The 15,828-nt window shown below is 38.7% G+C and overlaps 1 protein-coding gene across 1 annotated transcript in view; it reads left to right on the forward strand.

Moving 5' to 3' along the window:
- ST8SIA4 (ST8 alpha-N-acetyl-neuraminide alpha-2,8-sialyltransferase 4) overlaps positions 1-15,400 on the forward strand; it is an 87,957-nt gene extending 72,557 nt beyond the window's left edge. Inside the window, exon 5 of the mRNA XM_003788935.3 lies at positions 14,554-15,400. Within this exon, the coding sequence (XP_003788983.1) occupies positions 14,554-14,836 (283 nt within the window). The 3' untranslated portion in view covers positions 14,837-15,400. The remainder of the gene's footprint in view (positions 1-14,553) is intronic.
- The last annotated feature ends 428 nt before the right edge of the window (positions 15,401-15,828 follow it).

Consider the following 15,828-nt stretch of genomic DNA (forward strand, 5'->3'; position numbering starts at 1 on the left):
TTCAGCTGAGTGTACACGTCTTCCCCAGGGTGAGGCCGTGCGCAGTGACATCAGGTGTGGGACTCTAAACACAGGACATCTGTGATCTTAAAAGGCGCTTTGCACTGTTCTCACCACACTGCTGAGGTTGCCATGAAGGTCACTGCTATGTATGGAGGAGCCAGAGTGACAGAGGTCCACCCTGGACTTCTCAGAGAGGTCTGTGGCCACACGCGCAGTGAGTGTGAGGACCCAGGGCGGCCTGATTTAGATACAGGCCAACCTGCCAGGAAAGTCTCCGGCATGCCAGCTGCCATTCAGAATGTGCAGCCCAGGACGTGGCCTGCCCAGATGAGCCACTTGAGCACATTGTGTGACGCAGCTGTTGCTGAGATGCTGAGTCTCCAGAGAAAAGCGCCCAACTGTTTCCCGGCGCGCAGCTCCAGTCTGTCTGAATGCGAGTCTTTCAACAGGGTCCTCTGTAGAAGGGTGCAGATGAGTGGGGGAGACCCCGGCTTCTTTTCTCTCCTCTCTGATGCTGTGGCAGGCTGATCCCCACACCTCTTCTGACCTCTGAAGGCTGAGCGTTTTCTACAGGCAGTTCTCCTTTCCATGAGAGGGGCAGGGAACATTGGGAGACCTTTCAGATTTAAGAGAGGCAATGCTTGTCCTTCCTCAAGCAGGCCAGATAGTTATAGTCTTCCGAGGCTATAAATGACATAATGACATTATAAATGACATAAATGAAAATGAGAGATTTTCACAACCTATATTTGAAAAGCTAATTTATAGTTATTCTGTGATACTGAAATTATTCTCAACATTGTCAGCAAATTATAGAGCTACCACACGTTTTATAAATAACAGAATTCAAGAAATTCTAACTTGTATTTTTAGTGTCAAAAAAAAAAACAGTGAATGATATTAGGGTTAAGTAAGCGTTTTCCTAATAATGGATTAACATACATGGTGCATGGATGTGCCTAATATGTAGCAATGAGGCAATCTGGAGGCAAATTTCTTTTAACTTCATATTAAATGTTTTCGAAAAGTAGAAAGCAGCATCAAGTAGCAAATTTACTGTTGAATTTGTTATGTTCTTTGTAAATCTAGTTCTAATAAGTCGCATCAAAAATGTGCTCATTTCAGGCAGGATTTTTCTGGAATTTTGCATAATGGTACTGTCCACCAAGAGATTCCCTTCTAATAGTTAAAACAAAAAAGAGAGGGTGGCACCTGTGGCTCAAAGAAGTAGGGTGCCCCCATATGCTGACGGTGACTCAGCCCCAGCCAAAAACTGCAAGAAAAAAAAAAGAGAGAGAGAGAGAAATATTTGATTCCAACACTACAATTAAAAAAACATTTTAATATCCCAAACTACTTTTGATTGTAAGGCAATATTGTTGACTTATGATATTCTGATGTTTGTGTGACTGTGCCTGTCGTGTGGATGTGTTTATACACCTGTGCGTTGCCATCTAGAGATGAGTCTGCACATATGTGTCATAGAGGGTTAGTTGCATATTAATACAAATAGTCTCTATGTATTAATAGATTGCACATAAGTACATATGTGAATATAATATATAACATATAACTATGTGTATTTTATGACCATATGTAATAAAATACATATACTATATATTCACTTTGTTAATTAGAATAAAATGTCCTATTACCTAATATAACCTGTAATAATTACTTTCACTTGCTGGTCTCAGAACCTCCTGACCCCAGGCATTGATTAGTTTATGTAACATTCATGCTTGCTGCCTAAGGACGTTCTGTAGTTGGCTGTGTTTAGCTTGTGTGTGTATAAATTTAGAACCTGTATGTCCCCGACAACCTAAAGGCCATCACTGAACTACGAGGTCGCCTTACGATCTGTACACATGTCAATTCTTCTCTGCATTGTGACAGACATTTCTGTTTTGCCCTGAGCACCTAACATATTCCCCAGATGGCTTAGCCATCCTCGCTGGCAGATTATGAATGATGCCTTAAGTTGAACAGATGTATGCAATTTGTAATTTTTTCCCTTTCTAAGCCAGCTTTGTTTTGATGAATCAACTGGAAATTTACACTTATGTAGAACTTCTTTTTGAAAAAGAGCAATGTTTTCCCACACTGGAATCTGTAGTCAGCTCTTATATAGAGACAAGAGATAGGGAAGCAGAAACTGGCCACGGTCAGGACAGCAGCAGCAGGATGAACCCCGCTTAGTCCTGCAACACCCTCTCAATTTGTTTTCATCTACTGAATCACAGGTAAAAGAATAGTGTTAGGTTTTCCAAATCCAACCAAAGTTCATCAGGATGTTTATTACTTCTATGTGGTAAGAATATTCTTCAAAAGAACTAGAATTCTAGAAATACAGGAAATGCCGGTGAAATGTTAAAAGAGAATGAAGCCATTCACCTAGCACGGATCTGTCTCTTCTGATGTGTCATATTTTACGTAATTATACCAAATGCATTCATAGCTTTTGAACCAATATAATCAACTCTAATTGAACCTTACTGGCAATTTAGTATTGGGGAAAACTCTCCAACTTCCTTAAAAAAGTAAAATTATCTGCTTAAGATAGGTCTTAATTCCATAGCTATAAAATGCACATTTAACTGTTCCTTGATGCATTTATAAATAGTTTATTTTCTTTGCCATAACCAGTTACCAGGCTTAAAAGGCACTGAATGGCTGGAGTTCCCACACTGTTCTGCCATTCTAGAGCCTGTCTCTGACTTGATAATTCTTGCAGTGGAAAAAGCAAGCATAGTCAGTATTCATAGTTTTCTTTAAATTAAGGTCTATGAAACTGATGTGATTGGCATTTGGTCTAGAATACACAATGCTGAATTCTTGAAATTTGGAAATTTGGGAACAGCATTATGCTGCAGACAGAATTTAGTAACTAAAATGTGAATTATAAAGCCGGCCATTACGTATAAACTTCTTTTATCCGTGCTCATTACTTCATTTCAATATCACTGATTTTAAAAGTTTAATGTAATCATATGAAACATATTTATATACATTTCATAAGCCATCTTCAAAGTCTTCTTTTTTTTTTTTTTGAGACAGAGCCTCACTATGTCTTCCTCAGTAGAGTGCTGTATTGTAGCTCACAGCAACCTCCAAGTCTTGGGTTTAAGCGACTCTCTTGCCTCAGCCTCCGGCATAGCTGGGACTACAGGCCCCACCACCATGCCCGGCTATCTTTTTGTTGTAGTTGTCATTATTGTTTCAGCAGGCCTAGGCCAGGTTTGAACCTGTCAGCCTCAGTGTATGTGACTGATGCCCTAACCACTGAGCTATGGGTGCCGAGCCAGTCGTCAAAGTCTTTTTAACCTTTACCCCCATAGGAAACCATACAATTCTGTGCCTTTCTTTAATATTATTTAGAATTTCAAGATAAATTAAATAATATGATTTGAACCCGATAGAAGCAAGTATAATTGATTGTTTCTCCCACTTCTGTCCCACCCCAGGAATCCATATGTTTCTCCCTGTCCGGTGAATCATCAGTGGTGCCACTAAGCTTGTAAATGGTCTTATCTACCAAATTTCCCACGTCGGCAGCCATTTGAGGAACTCGCAGGGTGTATTTTCTGATTTAAGTGAATGAAGAGGAGGGCTAACCTTGGCTCATTTTTTTCCCCCTGTATTCTACAATTTAATGTTCCCGAGGTCTATAACTCAGTCCCTCAGTTCCTGAGTTTGCAACACTTCACACTTGTTAGGCTAAAAATGACAAGCCTCCTTTCCTTTCAAGCCTGTTCAAACTGAAGGCCTCTCTGGACAGCTCCTGGAGAGTTCCCACAAGTTTTACTTCTTCAGTGCTGAATTTTATTTATCCTCTTTATTTGAAAGAATGAATATTAACATAGCAACTGAAATATTGTAGAGGGTTTCTTCTTGTTGTTGTTAAGCAACACCATTAAAGACTCCCTGTGAAATTCCTTAGTATTTTAAACTCAGTCTGTCTTCTCTAATCATTAATAGCAGCACATTCTCTAGTCCTCTATACAGTTTCCTGAACTTACATATTCTTCTGATTCATCTCTCGCGTTCTGTACTCTGTAGCCCACATGCATTTGACAGAACACAGAAGCTTATAATGAAATTTGAGTCAGCATACAAAACAATATTATGTGAATGAATTAACAGAGAAACAGATGGTTGGGAACCCTGTGCACAGCTCCGTAGCCAGCTCCACACAGCGCTTGCCTTTGGACTTTTTTCCCAAGTAGAACCAATCATCAAACAAGTGATTTGAGATGCTTTGTTATGGAAATATTCCTCTTGAACAATAATGACAACAAAAAGCCATTTCAATCACATTTTCATTTTAAAGAAAGTTGTGTTTCACCCTCTTTAAGTTTATTGTTATGAAGTCTGAGCTAATTATCTCTATCCACTTATCTTCTTATTCAAAGAGTCTAAAAAAGTTTGCAATTCTCATTCCTGAATTTCTATTATGCAACTATCACTAAAATAAAATAAATTGTATAAAATAAGTGATCTTCTTAGCCAGTGCCTCTAAATGTCTGTGCCCTCCATGACTGTGATATTGAGTTGAACTGTATACTTTACATTCTAGATGAATGACTCAAGATCATTTCTCCCTGCTTGTAAAATGTGTCAAGTCCCAAAGAAATAACTATTTTTTAAATTGGTTTTGTTCTATTTTACTAGATAATTTTCAAGCCCTGGCGACATAGTGCAGGCAATGCTTCGTTAAATTCTTTGAACAACAGCAAGGGCTAAACTACACTGAACTTAAACGTTCCGGTTGAGTGCTAGAGGAGCCTGCACTTAGATAGTGTAACTGACCTCCTACTGCGTGGTTTATCAAAATGATACATGGAGTTATATTTGTATATAGATTTATAATTAGCCATGTTATTTAAATTGTATCATTCAATTCTTTCAGCATTCCAAATTTACAGACCAGGAATCTGAGACACAGGCATGAGAGAGACCAGGCGTGTTTCACCAGGCGAATGAGAGAGCTGGTGCCCAGGCTCGCACACAGGCAGCTGACTCCGTTCTCAGGCCCCAGATCTGTCATTGTGCCAAAGCTTCTCGGTCAGAACAAGGACATTAAAATCTCTCTATACTAATATTCTTCAATTCACCAACTATGTACAATTATGGTTTTTAAATTAAGTGATTCCACTTAAAAATATGTTGATGGTATCAGAATTGTGTCTAAAAAGAAGGAAGGGACATGTCTCCTGGCATCGTTAGAGTGGCGTCTCAGCAGATAGAGACTGGCAAGTGTGGGGGCAATGTTTATTAATATTTGACTAATGAACAATATTATATATCACCTTATAGCCCTTCAAGTTTTAGGGTTAAAAAAATTAAAATCATCCCTCAATTAATCTTATGGAGCAGACTTACAACTTTTCCAGGGACAGTTTGGGAATGGAACTCAGATCTTGAAAGCCAGCATCCCTGGCGTTGCCTCAGCCTAATTCCTTTGTGTGGTTTTTGGTCAGCTGGAAGATCCCTTTCTTAATTTATAAGCTCCTGGAAAGCCCTTTATTGACTAATAAATTTATGGCAGGGACTGGAGGTTATCTAAATGGGCATCCCTGCAACATCTGTCCTTTTATGAAGGAAATAAAAATAGACAACAGTGATTTAAGTTTGACTATTCTCCTCAAACGATATTAGTTTGATGCTTTCAGGGACAACTTTAAGAAACACAAAGAACTGACTTAGAGGACCTTCCTTCTATCCATTTGCTGGGGTGTGAGGAGCGTAGAGCCTTGTCTGATGCCTGGTTTGTGTACTTTAACTGTCAGCATTTTACATCCTGAATGCCGTCGTCATAAACTAGATTTCAGCACAAAACCTACCGGAGAGGTTAATGTAAGGAACTCACTAGTGCAAACTGGGCGTATCCACTCGTAAGTCCTCCAGATCAAACTAACTCAACATCAGCAGAACGCTACAAGAGAGGTTTACGTTTTGTTATCAGAGTAAAAGGGATTTTAGTGGGAAACCGTCCTTATCGTGGGTGGAGAATCCGGAGCTGCAGTCTCTGATGCCTCCTTGGACTGAACGTCCGTGTGAGACTGGTAAGTTCATCTCTATAACCTGATCCATTCCCTGCAACTTAGATTACACATCACCCCCCTTGCTTTTCACTTCTTTTTTCTTTCTTAGGCCTTCATGCCCTATGATAAATAATTCCCCTGCTTCCTTCATTCTCAGGAAGAGAAATGTGAGGTTTCTTTGATTTTTGATTTCAAAAAGTGACTTCATAAGAAGGGTCATTCCCAATTTAATTCCCACATTGTGGCTCAGAAGTCACAGTTCTTCCATGCCCCCAGTGCCCCACCTCTGGGCAGAATGATTTCCTCAGGGTAACAGTTTAGATGATGAGTTCCAGGATTCCCTCCGAAAGATTAAAAGTAAAAGTCATTGCACTGAGACTGAATTCAGGAAGAAGGTCATTAAAATGTGGGCCATGACATCTGTTGTTTTCCATGGGCCTTCCATTTACCGGTTTGTTTTTAACCATTATTTTTGAGAATTCCAAAAAGATATTTTTCTAAACACAGAATCCATCTACCTGTGGTGATTATTTTTTTAAATTCTGAATCACTAAAATCTTGCCAACAGATGAGGATTTGAACAATTCATGTAGCTTAGGAGAAATTCACTTCAGTTCCATTCCAGATTCTGATATGGCACATGAAAGTCTGGAAGATCCACTCTGATTATTTTTGCTTAATTTTTCTCACTTGCCAGCAATTTCCATTTTTTTGTGACATCATTCTTTTTCATTAGTTTTATCTTTGAAATAATAATGGCTCATTTTATAATTTTTAGATAATCAAATATCAAAACATCATGTATTAACATGACAAATACATGCATTTTTGTCAATTAAATAGAGATTAATTTTTAAAAATCGAGCAATCATGAATTTGCCAATAGAAAAGATTTCATGTTCTGAAGCTACAAGTATTACAGGAAACCGGATAGGATGTCTGAGTTTTTCAGGTGGGATGATTCTATCAAACAGCTCTGTGACAGAATAGGAAGAGAATCTCTACCTATTACCTCAGACAAAGTCAGAGAGTTAGACACAACCAGCTAAGCATATGGTGTGTGGCTGGATGAGTGCCCACACTCCTGTGTTTGAACTTAGAGTCCTTTCCACCATTGATAAATGAAAGTTAAATGCAATGACACCCTACTGAGAGCCTCATTGGAGTGGAGAGTAAACTGACCCTGGACATATTTACGTGGTTTGCCCAAGATTACGCAGTTGGCTGAAGGCAAAGCAGGGCTAGATTTGAGGTTCCCATGATGCCCACTGCTGTGTAGTCTGTCCTGGCAGGTGTGTTTACACCACGGAAATTGTCACATGCTACAAATAGTGACTCTTTCTCCCCACGCAGGGTCTGCTGTTAAACATTCACAGCATAGCAGTGTTGTTGGCTGAGCAAAATTGAACACACAGTGTTACTGTTTGAGGCTCAGCTACTCCCGTGTGAAGCAGGGGTGGTAATATACACTGCAGCTTATTTCAGGAGAGTTTATGAGAATCACGTGACAGCACCATGAAAGTGTGAGAAAGAAATAGAATTACCAATATTAGGACAATGAGAGTCGTGCGTTCACTAACAAACTATGAGACCCGGGTACAATCACATAAGCTAATAGCTCTGTGATTGTTTAACGCGGTATCCACACTTAACCAACATACATGGTGAGATAGAAAGAAGTAGGGTGGTATTCAGAACTGGGGGCAAAGCCTGGCGCCTGCGGCAGATATCAAACAATATGCAAATGTGTCAAGTAGACTGTAGGAATCTTGGGCCTCAGATAGTCTCACCACAGCTCTCTCCACGCCGTGGAGCCCCCGACGCTGATGAGAAAGCTGGTAAATTTGATCGGTCGTTGTCTATACGGCTACTATGAGGACCTCGATGGATATAATTTTTGTATTTTCCATCATCTACTGAAGATAAAACTCTGCCTACAAGGGCACCAAGGAGAAAAAATATTAGCAATTGACCTCTTGAGGTTACGAACTTCTGCTTTCATTCTAATGACACTTCAAAATACCGTAAAAAGCATTACTCAGATCTGCAGGGAGATTTTTACCCTCTGACACAATGTCACTGCCTTTGACATTTGCAATGTGGTTACATAAGTCACATACTGAGCTACAAAATTGTCTCTGACTTCATACACTTTGGAGAGTTATGTGGGAAAAGTGGGTCCTATCAGCTCTTATTTACCTTTGGATAAAAATCCTAAAAACCTTTAGAAGGAAGCCAAGAAATCTTCATACGTAAAAAGATCACTGCTGGCTTTGGCCTGTGTCAGTCAGTTAATCATCACAATACCCTGGAGGCTTTTTTCTCCAATGAATTCTGTGTTGAAAATGATCTCAAACTCTTACCATTCCAAACAGAATGCTTTTTAAGAACACTTTTTTTAAAATTTAAATTAAAATCATTATTTTCAGATATATGTGACCTTAGATCCTGCTCTTGTGACCTACAATTCCTGAGACCTTAATCTGGCTATGTACCTCCCTCCGGCACCCCAGCAAGAGCCAGTTCCTCACCTAAGGAAGAGCAGGTGCACATACACTTGTGAGAATTAAAGGAAAAGTATCACACTTGGAGCTCTTGACACTGTCTCTGCCCCATCCGTTGTAGACACTCAATAAATCATTCTTGTTCCTATGTCTTTATCAATTCCTTATATTGTTACCACTGGATCCACACTCAGCTTTCCAAGTCACGTTACATGTATCTCTCCACCCTTTGTTTTCTCACATTGGAAGTAGATTTAAGATCTATCTCTTCTTGCCTCTCTGACAAACTACAAGGATTAATTCGTGGTGGCTTGAATTATTTTCATGAGAACAGAGCTGGAAGTTCCATTTTCCTTAAAGAATTTATTATCCACCCTGCTTCTTGTGACATCGCAACCCATCACACAATCTTAAAAGGTATCATGAATTTTACTAAAATAGTGCAAAAACAAAATTGTTTTATACACTTTATATAGCGTACTGCAGACTAGAAATATAATTAAAGGGCTGTGTTAACTGCAGAGAGTGAAATAGCAGAGCTGTTCTGTTTCACTATGTTTTGGGATGACTGCTTTAAGTTTTATATTATATGGTTGACACCCATATCTGCCTCCTACGAATGACCGACAGATTGACAAATTGGAGAATGGAATCTCAAAAATCATGTTTATTTATGTCTGCCTGTTGTGATTTTTGATGGGAAAGATAGTACACCGGGGATGGTCTCTGTGAGATTTCAAGGGTGCAGTTTAGAGTTCGAGAGCTGCAAAGATGAACTGTAGAAAGCTAATTATTTTACCCCACCTGGAATTACTGTAGGTAAATAAGAACCAGAAGCCGTGTCATTTATCTTTGAGTCTTCCAGAGAGACTAAACACATGTTCTGTTGTAAAAGTTAAATATGAGGGGAAAATAGAGGGCGTCTCTCCAGACTAAGAGTGCAGGGGTCTGTGGTGTTACGCACGGCACCTCACGTTTCAGATGGAGTGATTTCTGGGCACGTGAATGGGGGTATTGCTTAAAATTGAACATTCCATTACTGCTGGTGGCTCAAAGGGTCTCCATCCTCTCTGTTCAAAATATTTTAAACATTGTTGTGTTTAGTTTTGGGGAGAAGAAGAATAGTGTAAGTAGAAAAATGATTATCATACTCCTTCTAAACTTTTAGACTTGATTTAAATATGAATGAAACCAATCTTCCTTATTTGCCAGTGTTTGGAAGGTGAACTCTGTTCAGTATACTCGATGTTGTTAAATGGGACATTATTAGCCTTTCTTTCTAACACTGTGGTTGTTTGAAATAGATACTTTGCCTCCTCAAGTGATTATTATCTAATTTTATTATGAAACAAAACCTAAAAGATGGCTGACTTTAAAATCAGGAAGCATCTTAAGTACATTCTCTGCTTTGTAATTCAATCTGAAGAAGATAAAGTGACAATTCCGAGGAGGGAGCAGGGCAGCCCTAAGAGTGTTCCACTGGGTTTCATGGAGAGAGAAGACCTAAAATCGCAATAGAGCTTCATAGATACCTGGAACCCCAACGCCATGGAACAAATGCTTCTGTTTCCCAGCTAAAGAAATCCGTGTCTTGAGGTTTAATGCTGTGACCACGTTGGCAAACCAAGGTAGTCACAGGAGGGTCCGAGGGAGAAGTGAGATTCTGAGAGGCGGTGAAGAATGAGCCGTCTGGGAGAAGTTGAGAGTCGACTAACGTGTCGAGCTTCCACTATGTTTCTGTTCTCACATTTTCTGCCTCTTTTACAGTGTTACAATGTGCGCATTCAATACTGTTAACTGAGGGCCAAGGAAGTGAAACAGCTTTTTCAAATACCAATAAGTGTATCTCAGATTCAAACGCTCATCTTCTGAACATAAACAGCCTTCCACAGAGGAAGAGCCAAACAGAGCCACACTGCTCTGGTGGGTAGAAAGACTCCAAATTCTGAGTGTGTGTGAAGTAAGAATTGAAACTAACATGTTAGAGGAAGATTATATCAAACAAGAACAGAGCTCTCATGCTAGGGGCAAGGAGACCTAAGGAGGCTGTCACATTTATAAAAGTTATAAGTGTTCAGTTGACAACATAAAATGCAAAGCAAATTTGTTTCGTACAACAAGAGTAACTATTATGATACTTAAAACAGAAAGAAGGAAAAAAGAGGGAAGGAAGGAAGGAAAGAAAGAATGTCAGTAAGGAAACTTAGCTGTGGGCATTTTGAGACATATTCTGTATCTGTCTGTGAATGATCGTTACATATATCAAGATCTGAATCAGAGCCGAAAGACGCAGGACGTTGTAATGGTGTTTGTCTCTGTGGTTGGATTATAGGTAATATTTTTATTCCTTATTTATTTCTTTGTTCTACAAATTTCCTACAATGATTCTTCATTGATTTTCCAATTAAAAAATTAACTTACACAAAAAGAATTACATATATGGCAAATAGATTATTTGCTGAGTTAAAAACATTGCTAACCTTTCAACTACGTTAACAGATAAAAGTTTGAGATGAAAATTAGAACATGTACTGAAATACAGTATGAACATTTATTTTATAAAATGCACTATTTTAGTTTAATATTTCTTAATTTGGGTTAAAAAATTAATATTCTATCTATTTTCATAAGCTTTCCATAGAAATGTATAGGCTTTTTTGTTTATTTGTTTTTGAGACAGAGTCTCACTCTGTTGCCCTTGGTAGAGTGCCCTGGGTCATAGCTCACAGCAACCTCAAACTCTTGGGCTCAAATGATCCTCTTGCCTCAGCCTCCAGAGTAGCTAAGACTACAGGTCTCAATGCCCTTCTGTTTTTAGAAACAGGGTCTCACTCTTTCTCAGGCTAGTCTTGCACCTGTGAGCTCAGGCAATCCACCAAGTGCTAGGAATACAGGCCTGAGCCTCAGCCCAAATTTATACTTTTAAATATCAGCTTATATAACTTATGAATAAGAATATTTAAGGTACTTTCAGGTATTGGATTTTAAAATTGTACTCTGGGCTTTGGTTTGTAGAGTTGAGAGATATAACCTAACAAATTATGTTAACTGAATTTAAAAAGAACATCCATTCTTATCCTATTCACGTGTGGACCTCGCTCCTGGACGAATACTGAATCTCAGCAATTTAGATTGGCTCATCCAAGTTCAAGCACACTAAATTGATAATAAGCACATAGTATATACTCCTTGGTTGTATTTGATCAGTTTTTATGTTTTTGTTTTTACAGAATATGTATAATTGTGACCTTTAGTTCCTAACCTATTGATTCTAGGAATCAATAGAATAAGTACCATTTGTTTTTTTGCTGTTTCTTTTTTTTGCAGTTTTTGGCCAGAGCCGGGTTTGAATCCACCATCCTTGGTATATGGGGCCGGCGCCCTAATCCTTGAGCCCCAGGCGCCACCCTGTTTTTTTGATATTTCTTCAAAAACATTCTGAAAAATGGGTGGTTTATTTTTCTTTGATATTATTTGAAATGTTGCAAGTCAAACATCACAAAACTTAATTGCTTTTTCTGTTACCATTTCTAAAATTAAATAAATATACTATTTTTCATTAAATGCATAGATTAAGTTATTTGGAACAAGACCCCAAGTTTCTAAGGCAACTGTACCTGTTGTTTTCAGCACTTCTATCTGCAATCAGTGCTTCATTCCCTAACATTTCCATACGGCTTCACCGACTTTCTGTCTGTGATACCTAACAAGATACCCCGGACCAGAGAAGGCTGGTTGAGCACATCTCTGAAACGTTGAGAAGCATTTAAGCCAATAATTCTGCCTTAGCTTCCCTAACATTGTAGTTACTAATTGCATTACATATAAAAGTTGCTTCCATATTTGTCTGTGGCCAGCCATAATGAAAGGAACTGCCAGGAAATCTCTCAGGAACTGGGAATTGGAAGGCGTTTATTAATCATGAGACTCTGGAGTCCCACACAAATTATACAGCGTTATATACCCTGCTCCTTCTCTCTTCTCAGTTTAGAAATAACTCAGCATAGCCTTCATGTTGCCAAATTATTCCAATCATTGGCATTGTCTCATAGAAATAATCATTTTTGACTGAGTTTGAATTTGCTTTTCCTACTTTAAAATTTATGAAAAAATACATGTTTAACTAGCCACTTTAATCACCTGATATTCTTAACCATACACGACCACACTCACAGTACTTTCCTATAATTATTTCACGTGGAAAACACCTGCTTTGGTAGAGCCCAGAGGGCATCAGCCACATCGCAGGGTCCTCATCCTCTTCATACTTGCCCTGTGCTCAGAGACACCCTGTGAGGCTCCTTCCTGATGACAACAGTTAGGAGAAAATTTCCAGAAATTTTCTTTTCTACGAATTCCATATAGAAATTTCTAGAAAATTTCTTTCCTACAAATTTCATATAAATCTTCTTTCCTGAGAATAGGCATCCTCAAAACGTTTGTGATGACTAGAAGTTCTGACACACTTTGTTTGGTTTGAAATATTTAGTGCATGGACTTCACCGAATGAGAAAAATAGAGAAAGTGTAAAGTGGGTCCCGGGTGGGAGAAGAGAGGCGAGGACGAAACACAGGATGGTCGTGGCCGGTGCAGGTCTCTTGTTTTGCATTTTCCTAATAAGGTTTGAACATGCAGCATTTCCTTAAGCAAATGAACTAAAATATCATTTAGCCTTTTGTGCATAGTCAATACTTAGATATATTTTATCTTCTCTGAAAAGCTTAATAAAAGCTACTTAAAACAGAAAGAAAAAGAAAGAATGCTGTGTAAAACCCAGTGCAGAGTATTAAATGCAGCAGGGAACAGAATCTAATGTAATCTTCTTCCTGTATTTGGGTGACAGAGTATTTATTTCTCCATATAAGAGGCAATATAAAAATAAAAATTTGAAGAAACAATTTATTAAGTTTATTATATTTATACTTGGACAACTTTGAAATTAAGGGAAGATTCACACTCTTCTTTCACATAAGATCGTTGTCTTTAAGGAAATGAAGAATGTGTGAGTCTGCGTGCTCTTCATTACAGGAGGTTTGGCAACAATGATGGATCTAAACGTTTTGAAGCATTTTGTTGCCTTTGCAAATAAATTCTATAATATTTTTCTCAGTATTGAAACATATTTTCCTGGTTAACACAATGTCAAATTGTGTGAGTAGTAAACTACTTATCAATTATTCTGCAACCACCTCCTATACTTTGTTTTCATTGTTTTTCTCATGTAAGCTGAAGGATTTTTTTTTGTTTGAGACAGAGTCTCACTATGGCACCCTCAGTAGAGTGCTGGAGTGCTGTGGCATCACAGCTCACAGCAACCTCCAACTCTTGGGCATAAGCGATTCTCTTGCCTCAGCTTTCCAAGTAGCTGGGACTACAGGTGCCCGGCACAACACCCGGCTATTTTTTGGTTGTAGTTGTCATTGTTGTTTGGTAGGCCCAGGCTGGATTCGAACCCACCAGCTCCGGTGTATGTGGCTGACACCTTAGCCATTGGCACCCTAACCACTGAGCCACAGGTGCCCGAGCCTGAGGGAATATTTTTACTTTGCTTTAGTAAAATGCAACCCAGACAGTTGAAGTTGAATAAATCAGTTGGTATCACAAAGGTAGAGGCTTTATTTGTTTGAATTTTTAATTTAAATATCGGTTTGAAAATCTAACGCCATAGTTTCACGTTCTTTTTTCCAGGAGGACTACTTAATCATTCCCAACCACAGTCATATTTAACCTTTCCAAAAGGATTCTACTCGGGGTATTAGATACCTGTTTGCTATTAACTCATTCTGGATGTGAGATTCCAGAATAACCTTTGTTTACATTTATGGCATCAACAATAAGCAAGAAAATAAAGGCTAAAGAAAAATTAAAAAGTGTCAAATTTTCTAAACATTTAAAATATTATTTCTGATAATTCTTAAATTTTCCACACATAATATTTGGTGTAAGGCATGTTTTGTGTTTCTGTAAATTCTCTTCTGTTTTCTTTCTTTTTTCTTTTCCAGTTACTGGCTGACAAACAAGGTTCCCATCAAAAGACCCAGCACAGGCCTCCTCATGTACACACTCGCCACGAGATTCTGTGACGAGATCCACCTGTACGGATTCTGGCCGTTCCCGAAGGACTTGAGCGGAAAAGCTGTGAAATACCATTACTATGATGACTTGAAATACAGATACTTTTCCAACGCCAGTCCTCACAGGATGCCGCTAGAATTCAAGACCTTGAACTTGCTGCATAACAGGGGGGCGCTGAAACTGACCACAGGGAAGTGCGTGAAGCAATAAAGCACATTCTAGAACATAGACGTTGAATACGCACTTGGTTTCTGAAGATCGGAGGAGAGGATCCAGACGTGGCTGGGTTTCAACATCCACTGTTTAACTGGAAAATCGAGAAAGGGTGTTGGTGAGAAATCCACTACCAGCTGATGAAATACCTGCAAAGTGCTCTAAACAGTAACTATTTTGACTTCAAGGGTCCTAGTAAGTGCCACTTCCACTAAGAATACAGTCTGAATGTATAATCAGTAGTGTTTACAAGACCCTACGATGCACTTGTCCTTTGCTAGCAGAGCGAGCGTGTCCGTCTCTGTGGCCAAGCACATGGGGAGAGGAGGGAGCCCGGATGGCGGCGCAGCCCTTGGGAGGTTACACCATCCTTAGCAGCAGAAATCAAGATGGGAACTGTTTACGCAGTGACATTTACAGGATTAAGCAACTCAAGCAAATGCCTTCAGTCGGGACTGTGATTCTGATCATGAATTGTGTGTTTTTATTTATGTTTTCATTTGTTTTCTGGAATCTCTCTCAGCTTGGGTATTGGGGTGCTTAGAAATCTCTTCTGAGATCAACAGGAATGAGAAAAATAAACTTCACGTGATCATTTCTAAAGTTCATATATTTTTAAGAAGCGATCATGCAAAGACTTTTTTTTAATGTTTTATTTTGCACAACTCTGAACCTCCAGATAATTTACTAATGGCGTAGAAGGTACCAGCTAAACTGTACTACTGAGTGATATTGAGCTGAAAGAAAAGGATGGTCCATGTCACCTTTGATGGTAAAATAAGTAGAAAAACATGCCCTTTTGGTACCAAAGATTGTATACATGTTTCTACACAACAAGTCATTTTCCTTTTGTGAAAATAATATTAACATGAATTTATTATTATGCTATTAATGTGGAAGTTGTGTCTAAATATTTTTAAATTTCCAAACTCAAACTTTATTTTTATTTAAAGGAAGACTACTCATACCTTTTCCATTTCATAATACTT

The sequence above is a fragment of the Otolemur garnettii genome, unplaced genomic scaffold (assembly GCF_000181295.1).
Source record: "Otolemur garnettii isolate 467f Iridium unplaced genomic scaffold, OtoGar3 scaffold00030, whole genome shotgun sequence".
Classification (NCBI taxonomy): Eukaryota; Metazoa; Chordata; class Mammalia; order Primates; family Galagidae; genus Otolemur; species Otolemur garnettii.